Source organism: Bubalus kerabau, chromosome 11, assembly GCF_029407905.1.
Source record: "Bubalus kerabau isolate K-KA32 ecotype Philippines breed swamp buffalo chromosome 11, PCC_UOA_SB_1v2, whole genome shotgun sequence".
NCBI classification, from domain to species: Eukaryota; Metazoa; Chordata; class Mammalia; order Artiodactyla; family Bovidae; genus Bubalus; species Bubalus kerabau.
The window spans coordinates 76976752-76993078 of NC_073634.1; the positions used below are offsets into that span (position 1 = coordinate 76976752).

At 47.5% G+C, this 16327-nt stretch overlaps 2 protein-coding genes across 2 annotated transcripts; one reads left to right on the forward strand and one right to left on the reverse strand.

Moving 5' to 3' along the window:
- Positions 1-1573: 1573 nt before the first annotated feature.
- LOC129622508 (dolichyl-diphosphooligosaccharide--protein glycosyltransferase subunit 4-like) lies at positions 1574-1687 on the reverse strand. Its single transcript, XM_055539152.1, has one exon. It carries the CDS (start codon positions 1685-1687, stop codon positions 1574-1576), a length of 114 nt encoding a protein of 37 aa, XP_055395127.1.
- Positions 1688-11518: 9831 nt separating this feature from the next.
- Positions 11519-14930, forward strand: POMC (proopiomelanocortin). The gene is made up of 2 exons (XM_055539153.1): positions 11519-11690; positions 14099-14930. Exons 1-2 carry the CDS (start codon positions 11559-11561, stop codon positions 14762-14764), a joined length of 798 nt encoding a protein of 265 aa, XP_055395128.1. The 5' UTR covers positions 11519-11558; the 3' UTR covers positions 14765-14930.
- The last annotated feature ends 1397 nt before the right edge of the window (positions 14931-16327 follow it).

Genomic DNA, 16327 nt, shown 5'->3' on the forward strand with positions numbered 1-16327 from the left:
TGGGCTATTTCTAATCCAGACACATTGTGAGGAGGGAGACCACCTCTCAGGTTCAGGTTCGCGTAGCCTACAGAAGAGATCTGGAGAGTGCTTTAGAGGATTGTGAGCTTCCGCAAACTTAGGCTTCAGAGGGGCTCCCTTCCTCAGGCACTGCTTCCAGCCTTCTCTCTGCAAATAACTCTTGACCACCAGTTCTGACCAGGCACACTTGCCAGGAACTTCTCATACACTGGTTTGGGAACTGTCCCCTTGCAGCCAGAGGCACCAGCTGAGTGGTCCTGAGGCCCACCCCCACCCCCACCCCGTGACCCAGACCATAGCAGGAATGAAGTGCTCCCTCCGGCAGAGACCCCAGATGGGCCCAAGGAGCCCCTGAGAAGGCAGAGTGGTTCTGACTCGAGATGGGACTGGCAGCCTCCTTGGCTTGCCCACTGCGACTTGGAGCATAGACTTGGAGTGAAAGTGAAGAAGGGCAGCCAGGATGGAGGTGGGAGTCACTCTGACCCTCCAGGCTTGAGTTGGTGCTTGCCCCAAAGTTTTCGAAATGCAAGCCTTGTCCCAGAGTCTTCTTTTCCCCAGTGAAATGGTCCCTATTGCCTGGCCCCGGGGGCCTGGAGGCTGGGGGGACCAGGCCACCCTCTTTGTGCCCCCTCCCATGACGGGCTCTTGGCACCCGGTGCTTGCTGCCTTCCGTCCAGCCCTTCCTCTCCCCGCGGAGGCTGCCTCCACACCTGTCTCTGTTACGCACTCACACCCTGGTGACATCGCTTTTCCAATTAAACCCTCAGAGGTGAGAAGCTGGGGTGACGAGAGGAGCCCTGGCCCTATGCCCACAGCCAGGTGTAGACGCATCATCCCGCCCCAGGAATCCTCACTGCAAGCCCTCCGAACAACACATCTGCTCTCCGCCAAAGACTCATGTCGGTTCCGGTCTCCTTCCATCTTTCGCTCCTTCCCTTCTTCCTTCCCTCTTCCCCTCTCTCCCTCCCTCCCTCCTCCTCCCTCCTTCCTCCCACCCAGGCAGTTTCTCTTGTCACCAGCGAGTCCATGATAATAAGGATAAGGGCTAACTAACGCCAGGCCCTGCTCTACCATCTTTACATGTATCACCTCTTTTCAGCCACATGACAGCCACATGGGCGGGAGCAGTCATTTCTCTCATTTTGCAGATAGAACACCTAATATAGAGAAGCTGGGAATTTGCTCCAAGCCACCCACAGCTAGGCAGTGGGTGAACAGAATTAGGACCAGTCGTTCTGGCTTCAGAGCTGTGCTTTTTTTTTTTTTTTTTTGGCACCACACACACACACACAAAAATCTATATTTTTATATTTGTTGGGGTAGTAGAAAAGAAAGTAGCCCCTATACTGGGTCCTATTCAGTGGCAGCTTCTTGTTCCATAGGGTTAAGGAAGACTTTCAGGAAATAAAAGTTGTTTGGAAAAATCCAGGTGGAGTTGCTCTGTATGTTGTGATGTGTCGAAGGGATGAAGTGAAGTGTGAAGGCCCCTCACACCCTCCCATCTTGCCTCAGACTATGTCCTGGAACTCTGGGGGCAGAGAAAGCGCCACTTTCATTCCTGCTTCTTGGGATTGTTGACGGCCACGTGGTGATAGAGAACGACAAGCAGGAAGAACGACATGCCCAGCATGTTGGCAAAGATGGTGAGCTGCACGTCTGTGATCATGTTGATCAGCTGGGCTCAGCTCCCCAGAGCTGTGTTCTTAACCCTGACACCACATTGTGCCATCCATGCGACCTCAGATGGGGAGAGTGTCCATGACTTCTCACCTGACACTGATGCCACCTCTTAAGTAGTTCATGAAGCTGCCTCTGTCAATTCTTCTGCCCTACTGCTCCCACTGCCGGCTGGACTGGTCCCCAGGCCCTGGAGCAGAGCACTGGACTCTGGATCACCCCCTGCTGGCTCCAGGCTCCCACTCCTCTGATCATCCTCCTCACTGCCACAGAAAGCTGGTCCTGCAGCTCCTTTGACCCAGTCGCTGAATGGTCCCCAGCTCCTTGCCTCTGGCCTCTGACTGTTTCCAGTCTTTTCCCTCTCTCCCTCTACCACCTGTACCAGCATTCTGTGAACATAAGGCTTTTTCTGCCTTGAGGCCTTTGCACATGCTGTTCCTTCTGCCTGGAATGACTTTCCTGTCTTCATCCCGGTGACAGACTGTATCAAGACTCAACCCACTTCAGCATCCCCTTCTTGGGGAAGCCCTTGCTAACTCCCTCTAGCCAGCAGAGCAAGTCACTTCCTGATGCATGCTTGGGAGGCTTGAGGCTCTGTGGAAGCACTCTAGCTCCCCTAAGGCATGCTGAAGAGGTCACATGGCCAGACTGCATGGAGATAGAAATGTCTGAGGATCCCCAGCTCTCCTTGCCCCCAGCTGAGTCTTCCCAGTCAGGAACCAGTTATGTGAGTGAGTGGCTTCAGATGATTTATAGAAGCCAGGCTTTGAGCTGCCCAAGCTGATGCCAAGTAGAGCAGGGATGTGTTGGCCCTGCCAAACCTTAGCCATACTGCAGATGTGTGAGCAAAATAAATGTTGTTTAAAGCCATCACATTGGACTTCCTTGGAGGTTCAGTGATTAAGACTCTGCACTTCCAATGCAGGGCATGTGGGTTCAATCCCTGGTCAGGGAAGGTCCCACGTGCCATGTGGCCAAAATGTTAAAACCAAATAAATAAATAAAATTGGGCCTTAGCAAAACAAACAAACAAACAAACAAAAAACCCATCAAGTTTTGGGGGTAGGTTGTGATCTAGTATTAAATAACCAGAACAACCATTATTAACACTCTGGTATCTTTTAATTTTTTCTCTATTTCTATCTCTCTGTATTTACAGTCATTCCCTCCATTTCCGTGGACAATTGGTTCTAGGACCCACTCAGATACCAAAATCCACAGATGTTCAAGTTCCACAGTTAGCTACCCCTATCTGCAGTCCCACTGCCATGGTCTAACCATGATCATGTAGGACAGTAGTACATATTTACTTAAAAAAATAGGAGTATAAGTGGACCTGTGCAGCAAAGGGTCAACTGTATATTTATGCTTTATCATGTTTCCTCCCCTCAACATACAGTAGTTACTTTTTGTCTAAACATCTACTTTATTTTGAATAACTGCAAAGTACTCCATTGCATAGCTTTACTATAATTTTTATAAGTATACTGTTTTTATAATTACACCCTAGATGTTTAGTGTATTTCATTTCATTGCTATTATGAACGTTGTGTGAATAGTCTTAGACAGCATTTAGGATAACTGTCAGATATTTCCTCATGAAATTCTGGGTTAAAAGGTAAAGTCTTTGGTACAGAATCACTCATCTTCCCATGGCTTTTCTTACAAGTCTCCTGTGTCTATATTCTATTTTGGAAAAGGAAAGCATTCCACTGTTGGGAGGCCAGGTTCTTCCTCTGAACCTCACTCTACTTAAGACTTGGATCACTTGGTTTTTCTGACTCTCATCTGCAGCATCAGTTTTCCCTTCTCTACTATTATTCCCATCAGCATGCAACCATGTTCTAGTAACTCTCTGCCATCTTTACCCTAGGTCCTATATTACCCTCCACCACTGCTCCTATTCACCATTAGATATCTGGAAAGAGTTTTTTTTTTTAAAGCCAGGATCAAAAGTAGAAGTAGTTAAATTCACAAGATTAATGGGGAGACTTAAAAAACATATATCTATTAGTAACTAATGAATTAAGATGATAAATAATCAGAAAGAAAATAGGTATAGAAAGGATATAGAATATTTGAGCAATCATATAATACATATTCTTTTGAAGTTTACACAAAGCATTAATCAAAACGGACCATATGTTCATCCATTAAGCAGCTCCCCGAATTTCAAGGGACTAGAAGCAAAGTATGTTCTTTGACCACAGAGGAATTATGCTAAAATGTAGTTTCAAAACAGATCTAAAAAACCCCCAATGTTTGAAAGTTAAACAGAGCACTTCTCAATAACCTATAGGTCAATTAAGATATTTCAATGAAAACAAAATATTTTAAATTAAATGGTAGTAAAAATATGATATATCAAAACTTGTGAGATGCAACTGGAGCTATACTTAGAAATTTATAGCCATGAATACACATGTCAAAAAGAAGAGGAAGGTTGAATATCAATTATCTAAGTAAAAACATTTATCTATAATATCCAACTCAAGAGAATAGAAAGAGTAGTTAATTAGAAATTAGACGGTAAGAAATCATAATAAAGTAGAAATTTTGAAAATAGAAAAAAGTAAATGTAACAGAATATCATCAACATTGAAATTCATTCTTTAAAAATACTAATAAAATTGTAAGCCTTAATAAAATAAATATAAAAGAGAGAAGACATATTAATAAATTACCAGTATTAGAGATAAAAGAGGACCTAGAGATTCCATAGATACTAAGATGATAATAAGAAGATATAATAAAAATTTCAAGCCAAAATATTTTAAAAATTTAAGTGAAATGGACAAATACTTAGAAGTACTAAACTTACACAAAGAGAAATAGACAATTGGAATAGTGTTATTTAAATAATTGAATCTGTAGTTTAAAACCATTCAACAAACAAGCAACCTTAAAGACCTAGATGGGACCACTAACAAAACAAATGTTTGGGAAAACATTTAAGGAAGAGATAAACACCATTGTATACAAAGTCTTCTATTAAATTAGAAAAAATGGGAGTCAGTGGAGGGATTTCCAACTTGTTTTAGAAAGACAGCATAATTTTGACACCAAAACCTAACAGGAATCTTACAAGAAAGGAAAATTACAGGTTGATCTCATAAACATAGATGCAAAAATACTAGATAAAATATTAGTAAACTGAACCCAATGCTACATAATGATAGCACATCATAATCAAATTGGGCTCATAGAACAGGAATGCATGGTAGGTACAACACTAAAAATCAACAATGTAATTTACCACCTTATCGGAGAAGAGAGGGGTAAATCATATTATCATCTCAGATAATCAGAAGCACCTGCTCCAGGCTTTCAAAGAGGAGCTAGTGATACAATGAAGCAAGGGCGGTGACATCCTTTCTGGTGACATCAGTCAAAATGGGAATAGCAATGGCACCCCACTCTAGTACTCTTGCCTGCAAAATCCCATGGATGGAGGAGCCTGGTAGGCTGCAGTCCATGGGGTCTCTAAGAGTCGAACATGACTGAGCGACTTCCCTTTCCCTTTTCACTTTTCACTTTCATGCATTGAAGAAGGAAATGGCAACCCACTCCAGTGTTCTTGCCTGGAGAATCCCAGGCATGGCGGAGCCTGGTGGGCTGCCATCTATGGGGTCGCACAGAGTCGGACACGACTGAAGTGACTTAGCAGCAGCAGCAGCAGCAACCTGGTGGCTTAGACAGGAAAGCATCTGTCTACAATGTGAGAGACCTGGGTTCGATCCCTGGGTTGGGAAGATTCCCTGGAGAAGGAAATGGCAACCCACTCCAGTACTCTTGCCTTGAAAATCCCATGGATGGAAGAGCTTGGTGCAGGCTACTATCCATGGGGTCACAAAGAGTTGGGAAAGACTGAGCGACTTCACATTACATCACATCACATCAACCTGGACATAGAAGTGACATCTGTGTCCAATGCCTGACTTGTGGCCTCTTGTTCCCAGTAGTGGTCTGTTTGTCTTTCTCATTGGATCCGACCAGTGGCCATGATTCCAGCCACCCTTTTTCTCTGCCCATTTTTGGATCCTGGTTGCCCAGCCTTCCCAGTGATTCTAAATGTGATTCAATGGTCTGTCAGTTTACATACCCTGAAGTTGGTTCTGCTGCGTGTAATTAAGAACCCAACTGACAGAGCAGGACAGAAGCTGGGTCAATCTGAACTTTTCCCGGTCTGGCTCTTTTGCTACCATCAGCTGCCTCTTAAAGTTATAAAAATAGTACAGAGAAAAATGAGAATCTCTAATTGAGAGGGCTCATAAGCCTGGCAGTGGCAGGGGTGGGGCAGGAGTGGCTGGAAGAGGAAAGATGGAAAACAGAGTGGAATTTGTTCCAGCTATGCAAGCTACATACACAGATGAGATGAGTGTGGGCTTCTCTGGAAAACAGAGATGATCATGTTTCATGCCTTGGAAGGACAACTGACCAAGGAGACCTTCAGGGAACTGGTGATGATGGATAAGCTAAATCTTAATGCAAGAGTCTAATTTTCCCCAGGTGGTTGGAAGGAGAAAGGGTGTTTTAGGAGGGAATAGCATAGACAAAGAGGTGATGGCTTGAGAAAATAGTGTTTATGGGAATGGGAATGTTGTGAATGGTCAAAGTGCCAGGATACAAGAGGTAAGAGATGACCCTGGAAAGAGGCCAAGGCCAGGTAATAATACCTTATTTAACTGTTAAGGAGCGTGAATCTCTCTTGTGACCCCAAAGAAAAGGATTGCTGAGTATAAAGCCAATGTTGCCAACCAGAAATTCTCTAGGGTATCCTGGAGTCCAAAAGAGCATCTGGGAATAAAGAAATTTCCTGCAAATGACACATTAAGCAAGAACCTTTCTGAAGTTCAGTTTAGTTCCAGCACTCCTGTTCACCCCCACTGCTTCCCACAATTTGTTTTTGGTTCTTTACTCCAGGTTAAGGTAGAGACTCTTCCATTGCAGGTTTGAGTGCCATTCTTTCCTCCCTGGCTTGACATTGGGGCCCTCCAACCTGTACCACAGGGATTGTGACGACTCCTGATATTTTCTCATCACAGTTTCCAAACGTTGGGGATATCAGAGGCATCACAGACGCACTCCCTGGGTGGTGATATTTACCTCCAAATGCGAAAGAGGCAGATGCCAGCCCAAGCAGGCACACAGGTAACTTTGCCCTCTCGTTAATGATCTCAGCCAGCCCGGCCAGGCCAGCCCCACACCGGGGTGCTAAGCCTCCCGCTCACCCTAACTGGAGACCCAAAACCATCCTTAATTAAGTTCTTTCCTGACGGCTGCCAGGTGTGTCCTTCAGCAAGAGAGTGTTAATTCCAGCCTCCAGGGGACAGAGATCCAGACCCCTTTCCGGGCACGTCTGCTCTCCAGCTCAGCCCCTACCTGGAAACCCCCTCCCGCGCCCCCACGGCTCCCCCTTCCTATGGACGGGGGAGTTGCCTGTTACGTTGCAGCTGCCGGGAAGTCCACTCAACGTCTAGCGCCCACCCGGGCGGGCCCCGCAAGTATATAAAGACCGCGGAGAGCGAGTAGGACAAGACGGCGCGACGGAAGAGAACGAAGGGAAGAAAAGTGACCGAGAGGCCGCTGAACATCCTCGCCCCGGCGCAGCGGGAGCCGCCCGAGGCAGCTTCCCCGTGACAGGTAAGGGCGCAGCGGCGGGGAACCTCAATCTTATCCCCGGACCCCCTGCTCCGGGGGCCTCGGGATGCTGTCGCCCAGCTCCGATCTCAAAGGCATCTTTTGTCTTGCCGCCGTCCTGAATTCTTTGAAAACTTTCTGTGCTGGGCGCGGCGTGGGAAGCCGCTGGCAGCGGAGCGGCGAGGACCAGCCTCTCTGGACGGCCGGAGAGCCGCAGCGACGCTGAAAGTGGTGCCTTTCAGAAGCTGGAGGCCGCGTCTGTCCCGGGGAGAGGGACTCCTGAGGAGTCCTACCCCTGTTCTGGGGAGATTCCAGGAGACCCAGTCTTTTGGGACTTCTGATTTGCCGGGTAGGTGTCACTTCTTAAAAGATACCATATACTCTAGCGTAAATTGATGTTGGAAACGGGGGCAGAAGAGAAGAGGCTAAAAGTGACAACAAACTCCCTGCGTTCCAGACTTCTTTGAATTTAGATTTCTGAAACTTCGTTTCCCTGCCCACCTTAGCGCCCCCGACGTGGCTGCGCTTAAGAGAATGACACCGTCTGCTCTACATGAGCTGCTGGTGTTAAAAAGAGGTGGCCCGGATGGGAACTGTCCACGGTCCTGAACCACCCTGCTCTCAATAGGACCGCAGAACGGACCTCCAATACTGCAGACCTTAGAGCGCAGGGCAGCAGCAGCAGCCGTAGGAGGCGATGGAAGCTCAGACAAGACGCAGGCTCAGGCAAGGTGGGTTCCCAGTGAGGGAGGGAGAGTCTGCAGAGCATTTGGATCCCCCAAATTCTTCGTGTATAAAGGGGAGCTGGTGGTTCTCACAGAGGTGCTGGAAGAAGCACTTGTCTTGTGTTAAGATCTATAGATCATGGTTTATTTAATGATGTAATATTCCTTTGACATTGTTTTAGGACTTGATGGGTGTGTATCATGGTGCCAGGACGAAACTCTGCATCTCTGTTCCTCTAATCTTTACAGACTGGCATGGCCAGTGTGCAATTTTAGAGGGCCAATTTTAGAGGGGGGTGGGGGACAGAAGGATTGGGAGTGTGGGATTAGCAGAGGCAAACTATTATATATAGGATGGATTAAACAACAAAGTCTTACTGTATTCAATATCATGTGATAAGCCATAATGGAAAAGAATATTAAAAATGAAATTAAATAAAACAAAATATGTTTTGTTTAGCTCATAGAGAATTCATCAACACATACGAATTCCTAATTAGTGTAGTTCTATTATAAAGTTAATGTCAAGATTAGCAAATTACAAGTTTATATTTATTTTTCCAAGCTTTCAATTATTTGACACTCCTTACTTAAAAAAGCACATTTGACATCTACCTATTACTTTATTGCTTTAAAAACATGACAATGTAATATTTGTTTATTGTAGAAAAATACAAAATATACATGAACAGAAAGAAGATAAGTTGCTTTCAGGAAGTTAACTAATTTTTTAGCAGAAGATTTCAGCTCTGAGAGGTGGGGAGTGAGGATGTTATCGTGTTGTATTATATAGCCCATGGGGCAAGAGAGGAAACACTGTCTGAGACTTTTCAGGAAGGTCTGATATCATGAGGTAGGTTTTTAGAAAATGGAAGTCATCCCAGAATGGCCAATTTTGAGAAGAATTGAAATATAGTCGAGGGGATTGTCAGACCTGTATGACTTTACTTTCTTCTCTGCTGCTGCTGCTAAGTTGCTTCAGTCGTGTCTGACTCTGTGCGACCCCATAGATGGCAGCCCACCAGGCTCCTGCATCCCTGGGATTTTCCAGGCAAGAATACTGGAGTGGGTTGCCATTTCCTTCTCCAATGCATGAAAGTGAAAAGTGAAAGGGAAGTCGCCCAGTCGTGTCCAACTCCTAGCGACCTCATGGACTGCAGCCTACCAGGCTCCTCCATTCATGGGATTTTCTAGGCAAGAGTAATGGAGTGGGGTGTCATTGCCTTCTCCTTACTTTCTTCTCTACTAAGATGCTATTTTACACTTGTCCATAGTATATAAGGCTTCCTGGGTGGCTGCTGCTGCTGCTGCTAAGTCCCTTCAGTCGTGTCCGACTCTGTGCGACCCCATAGACGGCAGCCCACCAGGCTCCCCCATCCCTGGGATTCTCCAGCCAAGAATACTGGAGTGGGTTGCCATTTCCTTCTCCAATGCATGAAAGTGAAAAGCGAAAGTGAAGTCGCTCAGTCGTGTCCAACTCTTAGCGACCCCATGGACTGCAGCCTACCAGGCTCCTCTGTCCATGGGATTTGCCAGGCAAGAGTACTGGAGTGGGTTGCCATTGCCTTGGTTAAAAAAACAAACAAACAAACAAACAAACAAAAAAACACACAAAAACCCAATTGCCAATGTAGGAGATGCAGGAGGCTTGGGTTGGATCCCTGGATTGGGAAGATTCCCTGGAGGAGGGCATGGCAACCCACTTTAGTTATTCTTGCCTGGAGAATTCTATAGACAGAGGAGCCTGAGGGGCTACAGTCCATGAGTTTGCAAGAGTTGGACACAACTTAGTGACTAAACAATAACAACAACAACAACATAGTAATATAAAACTACCACTTTTCTGCTTCTCTTTTAAACTTGGGCATTTTTTCTGACCAAAATGTGCTGTGTGGTCTCAGAGATTTAACATAAATTACCTTGTCCATCAAATTCAGGCTTTGTACTTGAACTGGAGCACCAAAAGTCTACAACAGGAGCATCCTGTCCTCGGTCACAACAGGACACCAGGTTGACCAATGTTCTAGTTATCCTGTGATGCAGATAGGCCAGCTCACTGGCTACCAGCACCATCTAATGGCTGCTCTGAAAACACTTGGGCTGTGCTTGGCAACCATTCAGAAGGGAGCCCTTTCAGCTCAGCTTTTGGGAAAAGGAGTGGGGTGGGACAGAGAGAAGGAAGTGGCTTCCTGAAGCAGACAATGAGAGCCAGGGGGAAATTTCACTTCCAAAGCTGTCCCTATTAAAAAAGATTTGGCCCATGCCTTCACAGATAGGAGATTCCTTTGGGCAGATATTTTTAAATCAGGAGAGACAATTAGTCATCTACACCTTAATATAAATTTCTTTTCTTATCTAATTAGATTTCTTCCATAACTGCTGGGTTGAAAAGATCTGCATTTGACTGTGGAGTGCATGGTAACAGAGCTTAGGGTCATTTTGGAGGGGAGACCTTGTGAGGGGTGGCAGGGCAGTATGAAAGCTAGAGGGATGGGGAAAATGTTGGGCACAGAGGGCAAAAGGCAGCATTGATTCTCCCTTTTACTGCATCTGGACCTCTTTAATTAAGCATCTGCCCAGTGGTGCTTTCTGATTTCTCTGAGAAAGTGTCTTTGGCAGGAGTTCATGATGTGATGTAGTTCCCTTCTGCTCTGTGTGATCATGTCCTTCCTTTCCACACCAACAGCATCTTCAAGTCCAGCTATTTCAGGCTACATTTGAAAGACTCAGAGAACAAGACGAGGTCTGACGTATACTGCACTCAGGAGATGAACTAGTTTTAAATGGGGGTCTACTTTAAAAATAAATCTCCAAAGTCACAGGGGTCTGGGAAATAGTGATTCCCTGAGTGATTTATGTACAGGACATCAAACTGGGTTGGCTGAGGTTTTGGCTCAGTTGGACAGAGGTTTCATTTGCCATTATGCAAACCTACTACTCATAGGAAGTAGAATTTCTGAGGAATAATAGAATCCTGGTGGACAGGAGTAGACCATCTTGAGCAGGAGTTTCACAGTCCTTTGTCTTTCCCAAGTTACTCCTTGAATCTGGAGTGTTAGAACTTTAGTTTCCTGAAGATGGGGAAATAGAAAAGCTCAGAACTTGGCCATACCTCATTGTGAAAAACCCAAGTCATTGTCTCTCTCTGTCTCAGTTTCCTCATCTCTCAAATAAGGGGTCATACCAAATGATCCCTAAAATATCTTCCAGCCCTAACATCCTTTGGGGTTTAATTTTTAATAGGAGATAAAGGGAAAATTGTGCAGTTTACCCAGGTCCCACTGCCCTCCTCTCTATTACAACTCACACGACCACCCTGCACACCAACCTGCTCCTTGAGCTGCTCTTGTCCTCAAAAAGCCTTGAGCTCCACAAATGAGAGTATTGTTAATGTTGGCTCATGGTCCTTCCTGATGAGTGGCCAACATTGTTCTGCTCCTTGCAGGGGTCCCACTCATCTTGTTTGCCTCTGCAGAGCCTCAGCCTGCCTGGAAGATGCCGAGACTGTGCAGCAGTCGTTCGGGCGCCCTGCTGCTGGCCTTGCTGCTTCAGGCCTCCATGGAAGTGCGTGGTTGGTGCCTGGAGAGTAGCCAGTGTCAGGACCTCACCACGGAAAGTAACCTGCTGGTACGTGGGCTGTGGCCGCCATCTTGATTTGGGTATCAGATGGTACTGGGGTGGGGACAGCACAAAGAAAGGAGCATGCAAAAGGGGAGATTCATTTTCAGAGATATGGCTAACTCAATCAAGGGCAGGAATAGACCTCTAGGGTGAAGTAAGAATTGGACCAAGGAAGGGAGGAAGCAGCTTCAGGGAGATGGGTCTGGTCCATAATGTCTTCTTGATTTTCTTTACTTCCTGCCCTGTCTTCTTGTATAGAGATCCACTCCTTTTAAACTATTTAGAGATAGTACTATTAAAATAAACAATACTAATCATAGTAATAACCATAACTGCTCCCTTGACTGACCTTACCTATTCTTTCAATCTTTTAGCCTTGAAATTATTCCTTTTTAGATAACCTCATATCACTTTCCATTTCCATTCCATTTTTCTTTCCTTATATCTGCTACCAGTTACAAAGTCAGGAAGATACCACAAACCAGCTCTAGAAGGAATAACTCAGGTGCCATTTTCCACTAACTGGTGCCAAATACCTCCTGCTTCTCGAGGACTGACCTTCTGCAGCCTTTCCATAGCATCTCAAAGCCCTTTGTGCCAGGCTGGAACTCCCTCTAGGTCATCATAGCTTGCGTGTGTATTTGTTATTATTTACTTGTATTGGGAAGTATAAATGAGGAACAATACCAACTCAAGGCTACAAGAAACACTTCTGGTGGCCATGACTGAGTTCCAGCCTACTGCCTGTACCTGCCTGGCGAGGGTGGAATGCACATCACTGCATTCTGTGTGTTTTGTCAGTAGAGAAGCTGAGTTAACATGGAGAAAGACTTTCTCAAAAACAGAGCAGGTTACATGTAGAATATAAAATAGAAGTAAAGAGCCCAGGAATCCTGTGAGCTCTGTTTCGGAGAGACCCAAGACACTCTTGTTTGGAGACACCCACTGCACAGTCTTGCCTGTTGAGAGCTCACCAGGGAAGAAGCACTGGCTGTGGTCAGAGTCTGTGGGTTCTAGTCCAGTCCCAGTTCTGTCAATGGGCTGTGGAACCTTACCAACTTCCTTTCTCCTCTCTGAGAAATTGTGTACCATTATGTGTCCAGGGGAACGAAGTATGAGATAATTTTTGTTTTCCACTGTTACTATTCTGCAGTGTTATAATTCTAAATTCCTGGAGTATGAAGTTCCCAAATCAACAGAGTGGGTGGGATCCGTCTTTTTCCTCCTTTGTTGTCCCAAATAACTGAAAACTCAAGGCTGCAGCCTCAAGGTCGTTTTCCTAAGCAAATGTGTGCCTCAGTTGTCTAGTCACAGAAAGCAGACAGGGCTCCATGTACAGGACTCCATGACCCCTGTGATGGAAATAATCCTGACTTCCTATCCTTCCATCCAGTTAGAAAGGCAAAGGGAAGTGAGTCGCCCCCTCCCTAAGCTCACTGATTGAGGAAACGACAGGATCAGCTCGCAAGACCTGAAAGAACCAGGGAAAATTCCAGATGGGTGTGGGCAAGTTTGGAGGGAGATGGCTAGGGGAGGGCATGAGGTAAGTCTGCAGACCACTGGGGTACGGCTGACGCATTATTGAAACTACAAGCCCTGGAAGCCAGACTTCTCCCAAATTTCAACCCAATGCCCTTCCCAGACTCAAACTGAACCATATTTATTTACTCACTATTCATTAAGTGCTGACAACTCCCACCCACCTACCATTTATTGACGAATTCCTATATATCTGGCTTATAAAGTTTAGGGCGGTTGCCCTACCCACAAAGTGAAGTTGCTCAGTCGTGTCCGACTCTTTGTGACCCCGTGAACCGTCCATGGGATTTTCCAGGCAAGAGTACTGGAGTGGGTTGCCATTTCCTTCCCCAGGGGATCTTCCCGACCCAGGGATCGAACCCAGGTCTCCCGCGTTGTAGGCAGATGCTTTACCGTCTGAGCCATGTCACTCCAAAGCAGAGATGGGGACTTCCCTGGTGATCCAGGGGTTAAGAATCCGCCTGCCAATTCAGGGAACAGGGCCTCCATCCCTGGTCTGGGAAGATCCCACATGCTGACAAGCGACTAAGCCCATGAGCCACGACTACTGAATAGACTACCCACAAAGCTACAATGCAAGTACACCATCGAGTGGGACGGGGATTTTGTTATAGCTGCCGGGCAGGCGTACCAGGAGCCCAGCGGACAAAAAAGGCGCTGTCCGAGCTGAGTCTTCAGACGTCTGGGTATGCTCAGAGGTGGGAGTGGGCAGATATCCTCCGCAGTTAGCCCAGTGGGCCCAATCTCCCAGGCGCCCAGTGGGCGACCCCGCACGTGCGGAGGGAGTGGAGGGCTCAGGCGGCGCGCGTGAGGGGCGGAGGAACGCCGCGGCCTGGAGTGGGCGGGGCCTGACGCGCTCGCCCCCTCTCCCGCAGGCGTGCATCCGGGCCTGCAAGCCCGACCTCTCCGCCGAGACGCCGGTGTTCCCCGGCAACGGCGACGAGCAGCCGCTGACTGAGAACCCCCGGAAGTACGTCATGGGCCATTTCCGCTGGGACCGCTTCGGCCGTCGGAATGGTAGCAGCAGCAGCGGAGTTGGGGGCGCGGCCCAGAAGCGCGAGGAGGAAGTGGCGGTGGGCGAAGGCCCCGGGCCCCGCGGCGATGATGGCGAGACGGGTCCGCGCGAGGACAAGCGTTCTTACTCCATGGAACACTTCCGCTGGGGCAAGCCGGTGGGCAAGAAGCGGCGCCCGGTGAAGGTGTACCCCAACGGCGCCGAGGACGAGTCGGCCCAGGCCTTTCCCCTCGAATTCAAGAGGGAGCTGACAGGGGAGAGGCTCGAGCAGGCGCGCGGCCCCGAGGCCCAGGCTGAGAGCGCGGCCGCCCGGGCTGAGCTGGAGTATGGCCTGGTGGCGGAGGCGGAGGCCGAGGCGGCCGAGAAGAAGGACGCGGAGCCCTATAAGATGGAACACTTCCGCTGGGGCAGCCCGCCCAAGGACAAGCGCTACGGCGGGTTCATGACCTCCGAGAAGAGCCAAACGCCCCTTGTCACGCTGTTCAAAAACGCCATCATCAAGAACGCCCACAAGAAGGGCCAGTGAGGGCGCAGCTTGCAGGGGCCTCTCTCCGCGGAAAGTTGACCCCGAAGGCCTCTCTTCTGCCCTCCAGCCGCCTCGCAGCCTGGGTGAGGATTCGCCCAGGCAGTGATGGCTCCAGGTATCCCGACTCTTAAAGCTGTCTGTAGTTAAGAAATAAAACCTTTCAAGTTTCACGAATATTGACTGGGTGAATTAAAAACACATTTCCATCAAGTAAAGGGCAGTACATATTGGAGGGGCGATAGTGGTTTCCATGTGACTACGTGTTGGTATGTTTAACAGGATATACTGAGAATCAAAGGAAAGGGTACTTCCTCCCCGCCCCTAGCAAATGGGTCTTCTAGAGGTCAAATAAGGTGATGGCTCAGTGTGCTGCGTTTCCCACTCTCCATTGAGTGCGAAAAGACTGATCAGCCAGCTGATGATTCCTCCAAGACAGGATTCCTCCTATTACCCTGGTTCCCTCCGAAGTCCAAGAGCCAGTGGGACACAGATGAGCCCCCACGGGAACTGGGAGGTGTCTGGGCTCCGAGGTAGGACGCTGTGGTTAATGCCTACGTGGATCTAGCAGTCTGTGAGAACTTAGGCAAGTCTCTGAACGTCGCCAAAGTTTAGTTCTCTCATTCCTTCCTATTATGAGTACTGTATGAGGGCTAATGAGAAACTGGAGAGGTCATCTTTTCATCACTGAAAGGCTGAATGTGAGACCTGAGGGTTGGTATGGTTCAGATTTGACTGCTCTCCCAGGCTACCCTCAGATACTCTCAAACACAGGGTCTCACCCACATAGACGTATACCCATGGAAACACATCTGTAGAAATACAGGATGCACAGATGCTTCTTCCAGCCTCTGGGGCTCAAGACTGAAGTCTGTCTTGACCTGCTTGTCATACCCAAGCTCTGTCCTCCCTAGGTTGCCCAGCGTCAGCCTTCTCTTCATGCTCAGTGCTCTCACTCAGGCCTCAACTAGCCTAATAGCTTCCTAACCAACTGGTATCCTGGTCTCCAGTTGCTTTTTCCCCAATCCATTGTATAAATTCTTCATATTAATGTATATATACAAAATCTTGCTTTCTCCACAGTAGTTGGCTCAAGATACAATCACCCCACCCCCACTCTTCCATCAATTCCAAACAACTGGGCATGACACATACAAGAGCTCTTCTCTTGTATGAGTTTCACTCTCCTTACCAAACTCCACTTCCCTGGTTTTATCACTTCTTCCATCCTCCTCCATCCTCTGCCTGGAATTCTCCACCATTCCCCTCTATTTTGAATGTTACACTGTTTTCAACATGAATCCAGGCTCAAGTCCACTTCTACTGGGAAAGATGGGGTGTTTTGCAGCCAAGCCTGTTCATTTTCAGGGTTTCTGCAGTCAGCCCCTCTGCACTGGAGAGCGTGCTGTCCAGCTCGGATGGCAAGTTTCTTACTGCACACACATATTGTGCTCTTTTCTTTCAAGGAAACTAAGCTCCATGAGGGTAGAGGCCAGGGGTTGTGTTTCTTATGTCCCCAAGATGTTTTCACAAAGTTGGGGCCACTGGTTTGTAGTCACACGTTCA

What these genes read in the sequence shown, in the direction of transcription:
- POMC (XM_055539153.1), top strand. Translation starts at nt 11,559, where the DNA reads ATGCCGAGACTGTGCAGCAGTCGTTCGGGCGCCCTGCTGCTGGCCTTG. An exon ending in CCACGGAAAGTAACCTGCTG is followed by an intron (nt 11,691 to 14,098) that starts GTACGTGGGCTG and finishes CCTCTCCCGCAG; the next exon opens with GCGTGCATCCGGGCCTGCAA.
- LOC129622508 (XM_055539152.1), bottom strand. Translation starts at nt 1,687, where the DNA reads ATGATCACAGACGTGCAGCTCACCATCTTTGCCAACATGCTGGGCATG.